General features: G+C 66.4%; 1 protein-coding gene across 2 annotated transcripts in view; it reads right to left on the bottom strand.

Annotated features, from left to right (window-relative positions):
• TBKBP1 (TBK1 binding protein 1) overlaps positions 1-7,480 on the bottom strand; it is an 11,044-nt gene extending 3,564 nt beyond the window's left edge. Inside the window, exons 1-8 of one of the 2 annotated variants that reach the window (XM_042020244.1) lie at positions 7,267-7,480; positions 5,970-6,235; positions 4,418-4,646; positions 4,218-4,340; positions 4,023-4,127; positions 3,487-3,628; positions 3,227-3,405; positions 3,018-3,067 (exon numbers count right to left, since the gene is read on the bottom strand). In XM_042020244.1, the coding sequence (XP_041876178.1) occupies positions 3,018-3,067; positions 3,227-3,405; positions 3,487-3,628; positions 4,023-4,127; positions 4,218-4,340; positions 4,418-4,639 (821 nt within the window). In that variant the 5' untranslated portion in view covers positions 4,640-4,646; positions 5,970-6,235; positions 7,267-7,480. The remainder of the gene's footprint in view (positions 1-3,017; positions 3,068-3,226; positions 3,406-3,486; positions 3,629-4,022; positions 4,128-4,217; positions 4,341-4,417; positions 4,647-5,969; positions 6,236-7,266) is intronic. The other variant, XM_042020245.1, reaches the window with a different exon arrangement.
• Positions 7,481-7,491: the final 11 nt, after the last annotated feature.

The following is a 7,491-nucleotide window of genomic DNA, read 5'->3' as shown; positions in this document are numbered from 1 at the left end:
AAGAAGAAGAAGAAGAAGAAGAAGAAGAAGAAGAAGAAGAAGAAGAAGAAAAGAAAAAGAAAAAGAAAAAGAAGAAAAAGAAAAAGAAAAAGAAAAAGAAAAAGAAAAAGAAAAAGAAAAAGAAAAAGAAAAAGAAAAAGAAAAAGAAAAAGAATAAGGAAAAAGAAAAAGAAAAAGAAAAAAAGAAAAAGAAGAAGAAGAAGAAGAAAAAGAAAAGGGAGAGGCAAAGAAGAAAAGGAAAAGTAGGAAAAGGGAAAGGAGGAAAAGAAGGAGAAGAAGGAAAAGGAGGAAAAGGAAGAGAAGCAGGAGAAGAAGGAAAGGAGGAAAAGAAAGAGAAGAAGAGCAAAAGATACAAAAAAAGAAGAAGAAAAAGAAAGAAAAGAAGGAAAGAGAAGAAAACCAACATAGACATAAAAAAGAAGATACGGAGAAAAAAGAAAATAAAGAGAAAAGAAGAACAAAAGAGAGGGAAATAAAAAAAAAAAAAAAAAAAAAAAAGAAAACAGAAAAAAAAAGAAGACAGAGAAACCCCCCCAGTGCCACCCTGCCAGCCCCCAGCTCTCCTGCCTCAGTTTCCCTGTGGCCCATCGTGGGATCCAAGGGGTTCCCCGTTCCTCCAGCCCCACCACGGGATTCTGGAGGCTCCTTAAATCCTGGGATCCCCCAAATCCTGGGATCCCCCAAATCCTGGGATCCTCCAATTCCTCCCGAACTCTTACCGAGGTCAGGGAGGAAGCACCGAAACTGCGGCCCCGGGGAGTGACAGTGGCCCTGGACCCCTTCGTGTGCCCCCAAGAGCCTTCTGGGCACGGTTGGTGACACGAGAGGGACACGAGGGACGGTCTTGGTGCCCCTCACCCCCAAAACTGAGCTGGTTTGGGGCAAACTGTGGGATTTTGATAAAAAACCTCAGATAAGCCTTGAGAACAGAGCAGCCCCAAATTCTCCACGACTCTGGCGGGACCCTCGGGATCCCCGACTGTGTCCTGTCCCCCGGGCCCCCCAAAAAACCAGGGGGACACACACAGGATGTCACCTTCGCGTCCCCCAGACCCCTCTTTGCTGCAGAGCTGGAGGAGCCAGGGGTGGGGACGTGCCCGGCATTGGCACCCATGGGTGCAAGAGTCACTAAAACCCACAAAATCCCCCCAAAAACGCAGGGCGGGGAAGTGGGAGAGGTGGTCTGGTGCCCCCAAACCCCCACCCTGCTCCCTCCAGGGCTTTTTCCAGTATTTGGCTTCTGGTTTTTCGCGGGAGGGAGAGCAAGAGGGAATGACCTCGAGCTCAGAAAGCCCCCAAAAATGTCTAAACTTCAGAAAAGAAACCAAAAAAAAGAGAGGAAAATCGGGACGCGGGGGGACCCCCGCCCCACGCGCGCCACGGCAGAAGCACCAGAAAATCACCCGGAGATGGAAAACGCCGATAAGGCGCTTTTCACACCAAAAAAAAACCAGTGGCGGAGAGAAGCAGGTGACAAAAAAGAGCTGAATCGACAAGAAAAGAGCGCGGAGGGAAAAGCTGTGCCCGGGGAGGGGGTGAGGAGCCAGCCCTGCCTCGGTTTCCCCATCCCAGCGTGGTGAGTTTGGGCTTGAAAATAACGATTTTGGCCATTGGGAAATGTCGATAGAGACATTCGGGAGTTTTAACGTCCCTGGATGTTGTGGGAACGGGGAGAGAGGGGTGGGGGCACAACGTGGGGGTGATCTCGGGAGACGGGATTTTGTGGAAATAAAGGGAATTAAGGAGGGGAAGGGTGGGAAGGGCCACTCCGGCAGAGAGACGGGAGCTCCCCAGGGATGGATCCAGCCCCCGCCTGGATCCCCCCGCTCTGATCTGCACCAGCACGACAGGAAACGGCAACAGCATCCAACACCTCTGGAAAAGGAGGAGATGGATCCAGCCCCCCACAACAACACCCCGGCACCTTCCCGGCCCCGCGTGTCACCTTTTATCTGTCCACAGCTCGGCCCGGGGAGGGGCACCGAGCCCCGCTGCCGCTTCCCGGGGTGGGGACAGCGGGGGAACGAGGCCAGCACCGAGTTAAAGCGGGGACACCGCCACCGCCTCGGTGCCACCGTCAGCCCCTGGGGGTTTAAGGGGTTCGGCCACGGCCCCATTTCCCCTCAGCTCTCCCCACATTTGGGGTGTTTTGACTCAAAGCCCCAAATCTGTGGGCTCAAAGCGTCTGTCCCAGCACCCCACAATGCCCGGGGGTGTCCGGGGAGTCTCCAGAGCTCGCGGCTGCCGCAGAGGGGACACCGGGAAGTGACAGCGAGGGACAGACGAGGGACCTGTCCCCAGCACTGGGCCTGCAGCCACGGCAAAAGGAAACGCTCCTTTGGGAGGGGTTGGAACAGGGATGGAGATGGGGGAAAAACGGCTCCAAGGAGCCTGGAAATGCTCCCGGGACTGCCCAGGCTGGAATGTGGTCGGGGTGGATCGGTGCCCGGTGGTTGGGATGGTTCGGTGCCACGCGTTTGGCACGGATTGGTGCCACAGGGGTGCCGCGGACCGGGGCCGCACGGCGACGATCGGCGACCCCCGGTGCCACTCGGTGCCGCTCCCTCGGCAGCCGCGAGCCGTCAGTGCCCTCTGGAGGCAGCGCCGAGCCGGCACCGGGCACCGGGACTGCGCACGGCACCGGGCACCGGACACCGGGCACCGGGCACCCGGACAACACTCGGCACCCAGCACCGGGCACCGGACACCGGACACCGGGCACCGGGCACCCGGACAACACTCGGCACCCAGCACCGGGCACCGGACACCGGACACCAGGCACCTCGCGCCCTCAGCCCCGCTCAGCTCCAAACCCCCGTGGGGGGTGCAGCGGGTGATTTTGGGGTGCGGGATCCTCCCACTGCAGCACTTCAAAGCGGGGAACCCCCCCCGGGACCCCGCCCAACAGCGTTGGCACCCGGTGTGTGATGTCCCACAGCCGGTCCCGTGTGTCCCCACCCCGTCCTGCCAGCGCGGGGCTCCCCCAGCCCTCGCCCCAGTCCCCTCCCAGTACTTACTGGTCGTCGCCCACCTTCTTCACCCAGGCCATGTCCCGCTCCGACTGCTCCTGGGGACAGCAGACACCCTGTGAGCACCTGGACCCCCACCCACCGAGGGTAGCGGGGGTCCTGTGGGGTCAGACCCTGCCCCATCACCCGCTCCCGGACACCCAAACCCCACCCACCCGGGACTGGGGGCGGTCCCCACGGCCGGCCCTGCCTCGTACCTGCTCCCGGGTGTCCCGCAGGTGCTTCAGCTCCGCCTGCAGCCTCTCGCATTCCGCCTTGAGATGCTCCTCGCGGTGCTGGGCGCGCTGGTTCTCCTGGCGCGCCGCCTCCAGCTCAGCCTCCAGCCGCGCCGGCGCCTCCAGCCCGCGGCTCTGCCAGCCCCCGGCGCGCTCCAGCACTGCGGGCACCGCACGGCTCAGCCCCCGGCACCGCCGCGGGGTCCCGGGGGCCGCGGCGGGGCGGGGAGGGGGCGGCTCACCGTGGCTCAGGCCGGGGTTGGGGTGCAGGGTGATGAAAGGCACGTCCTGGGTGCCCAGCCCGGGGAAGGCGCCGCCGTCGCGCTGCCGCAGCTGCTGCTCCAGGCTCCGGATGCGGCTCAGATGCGTCTCCACCAGCGCCCGCTGCACGGGGAGGGGACAGGGCTGAGCCCGGGCCGCGCTGCACCCCCTCCCCGGGGGTTATCCTCTCCCCTAGCCCGGATTTTGGGGTCTCTTTTTGGAGTGGGATCGATCTGGTGACAGAGGCCAGGCAGGAGTGGCTGCCTGGCTGGGAAGGGTGAGCCAGGGAATGCCCCGCTGACCCTGGCAGCAAGACCCCGGAGCCGGGAGCATCCCTCGGCAGGGCGGGAGCGGGGAGATGGATAAACCTGAGCCACTGCATCCCTACAAACCCCAACGTGCCCGAAAAGCGGGCGAGAAGCCACAATCCCCCCCGCAAGGACCCATCCCCCAAGGATGGGGACACCGTGGGCCCGGAAGGGCACCGCGCTGTCCCTCCCCTGCTGCCGGCACCCACCATCTCTCCCAGCTCGGTCTCCAGGTCGGCCTTCTCCACGCACAACTTCTCGTACGCCTGGATCATCTCCTCCAGCTGCTCCTCCCGCTCTTTGCTCTTCTGCAGCTGCCGGGGGAAGAAGGCAGAGGGGGCGTGGGGTGGGTGGGCAGCTCGGGGACCCCCCCACGGCTCCCCAGACCCCCCGTCCCCGCTCACCTCGTGCTGGAACTGGTTGAGCTGCTGCTGCAGCGACGCCTTCTCGCTCTTGAGCAGCGACGTCTCCTTGGCCTCGTAGAGGGAGAAGATGTGCTCCTCTCCGAACTCGCCGATCAGGGGGTACTGCGGCCGCGGGGCAGGCGGTCAGCGGGGTCCCCCCGGGCCCCACACGCCCCCCTCGAGCCCCCCTGACCCCTCACCTTGACCTCGTACATCTTGAGCCGGCGCTTGAGCGTGGAGTTCTCCCTCTCCAGCCCCGTGAGCCGGTTCTTGATGTCGTCGTAGGCGGTGATGAGGGCGAAGTGCGAGGCCGAGCACATCTCGCCCGAGAGGTCGGTGTTGGGGCTGTCCAGCCAGTCCTCGTCCGGCCCCAGCGCCTCCTGCGTCAGGATGCTGATGTCGTCCTCGAACATGGAGTCCATGTCCAGCCTGGAGGGACACCGGACACACACCGGTGACACCGGGGCAGGCCGGGCTCTGGGGACACTGGGGTGGGATCCAAGCTGGGGCAGGGGGAGCCCAGGTGGGTCAGAGCGGGCTCTGAGTGAGCTCAGCCTGTCCCAGTGGCGATGGATGACAGAGGAGGGACGGTCCACCAGCAGCGGCTCCAAGCCCACACGGTCCCTTGGGGTGACAAGGGGACACCGGCCGTGGCATCACCTCTGTCCCCACCGAGGAAAGGGGGACAGAGCTCCTGACAGCCCCCCCAGCCTCCATCAGGATGAGGGTGGGAGCAGAGAGCACCCCCGGCAGAGCCCCCCGGGGGGGACACGGTGACTTTCCTCACGTCCCCTCCCGGGAACGAGCACCAGAAATAGCGTCCGGTGCCGCTGCCTCCCGCCCCGCGCCGCACGCGAGCTGCTTCCCGGCCTCCCACGCCTCGCGCAGCCGTGCCCTAAATACCGGCGCTGCCGCTCACCCCCCGGGAGCCACCTGGCTCCCGGCACCGTCCCCATCCCCTCCCGGGGGACCCCATCCCGCCCGTCCCGCTCTGCCGCAGCGCTGGCCCCCGCACGAGGGTTCGGGGTGTTCGAGGCTCCCGCAGCCGCTGCCTCCGGTGGCTCCCGGGATGTTTCCCGGTGGGAAAAGCGTCTCAAGCCAGCCCAGCCCTCTCTGGCACTGTCCTCTGTCCCAGTTGGGGACCCCTCGGGCAGCGGGGCGGCCGCCGGGCACGCGCAGCCCGGGCGGCTTGGCAGACATCTGGGAGCCACCGCCGCACAAATAATTCATGGCACGAAGCTGGGAGAGGGAGGAGGGATCTGCAGGGTGACGGAGGGGGGGACAGCACGGCCCCCTCGAGCCACCGGCGGAGCCTGGGGACAGCCCGGCCCTGCTGGCACCCCCGGGCCGGGGGTCCCGTGGGCACTCGGGGGCTGCGGCAGCCTCCGCTGGGACACGGAGAGTGAAACAAGGACAGACCCCCAGCACCGCCAGCCCTCCAAGGGTCCCCCGGGGTGGTGACAGAGGGGACACGCCTCTGCTCGGGCAGGGAGGGCACTGCCATCACCCCCCTGGAGAAACTGAGGCACCCCCAAAGCCAAGATGAGATTCCCCAAGCTCTGGTGACCCCCCCGAAACTGAGACCCAGGCCCTGCCAGCGGAGGCACCATGGGGACAGGACCCTCTTTGTCCCCAACACACAGGGCCTGGAGGCAGCTGTGTGTCCCCAACCTGGCCCGGAGCTCCCCGGGCCGTCCCTGCTGCTCCCCAGATTGCCGTGCCTCAGTTTCCCCACCCCGCTGGGACACCTGCCTTGCAGCGGGCCCCAGGCGCGGGGCGAAGCGGCGCGGGCTGGGCAGGGCTGCGGCGCGGGCACAGGCGTGTCACAGGCGTGTCACAGGCGTGGCACAGGCGTGGCACAGGGGTGGCACAGGCGTGTCTCAGGTGTGGGAGCTCCGGACATCGGCCACGAGAGGATCAGTGGGAGCTGGAGCTGCTCTCATCGGGTTCCAGGCAGGGTCCCCACGGCACCGCCGCTCCCTCCGCGCTCCCGGCCCCTCCTCGAGGCCTGCAAATGCCTTGGGAAAAAAAGCCAAAACGGGAAATGGGGCTGCAGCTCCCCGGGACTGGGACACTGCGGGAGGGCTCGGCCGGCTCTGCTCCGGTGGGAATGGGGATGGGACGTGCCAGGCTGTGGGTGCTGCCAGGCTGCTGGCACCCGGCTGGGTTGGGGACAGGGACAGCGCCACTGCCCAGCCCCCCCCCCCCGTCCAGACAGCCTTTGGGGGGGTCGGGAGGATGCGCTCGGTAGGACCCGACCCAGGGCAGCCCCTCCGGCCACGCACCCCCCGCCCCGACCCTCGGTAGCCGCGGCCGGGACAAGCCCCCTCCTCATTGCTGGGACCCCCCCGGGCGCTGTCCCGGTTCTGAGGGGCTGGGGGGGCCGCGGGGGGGCCTCGATGCCACCGCCGTGGCCACGGGCGAGGGCAGCGGGCGTGGAACCGGCGGGGAACCGGCGAGGAAAGGGGGACGGGTCGAGCGCGCCCCCGACCCCGGGAGCCGGGCCCGGTGCGCGGGTGAGCGCGGACGGGGGTCGCGATAGGGTGAGCGGGGGGGTCCGGCCTGCGGCAGCTCCGGAGCCTCCGGGAAACCGTCCCCGACCGCCCCCGGCCCGGCCCGGTGCCGCCCGCCCCCCCCGCGCCCAGCCCGGGGCCGCACCGCGCCGGGGGTCGCCGGGCGGGGGACGGCGACGGAAACGCAGGAGGGGTCCGGGGCGGAGCCGGGACGGGATGAGGATGAGGATGGAGCCGGGGATGGGGATGAGGATGGAGCAGGAGATGGGGATGGAAGCGGGATGGAAGCAGGGCTGGAGATGGGCACGGAACCGGGGATGGGGATGAGGATGGGGCTGAAGATGCGAATGGAGCCGGGGATGGGGATGGGGATGGAGATGGGGATGGAGCCGCGGATGAGGATGAAGTGGGGATGGACCCGCGAGGTGAAGGCGGCGGGGGGAGATGGGGATGGGGTCTCGCTGTGGCGGGAGGCGACAGGCCCGGTGGGGCGGGGGCAGCCCGCTCTGCCCCCCCGGCCCAGGCCCCGCACTCACCGGCGCTGCTGCTGCGCTGCGGCGGCGCCCGCCGGGATGCGGCTCCGTCCCCGCCCCGCCGGGTCCCGCTCGCGCCGCCGCTCCCGTTCCCGGTGCCCGCCGCAGCCCCGGCCCCGCCGCCGTTTCTTCCGCTCCGGAGACACCGACGAACCACGTGGGCACCGGGCGGCCGCCAGCCCCTCCCCCGCCACGCGCCGGGGCCGCCCCAGAGGCTGTGACCCCCCC

The sequence above is a fragment of the Corvus kubaryi genome, unplaced genomic scaffold (assembly GCF_017639235.1).
Source record: "Corvus kubaryi isolate FWS band 111438036 unplaced genomic scaffold, C.kubaryi_AGA036_p1.0 36929, whole genome shotgun sequence".
NCBI lineage: Eukaryota > Metazoa > Chordata > Aves > Passeriformes > Corvidae > Corvus > Corvus kubaryi.
Note: the sequence above shows the minus strand (reverse complement) of the source record. Positions and strands in the feature narration are given on the sequence as shown.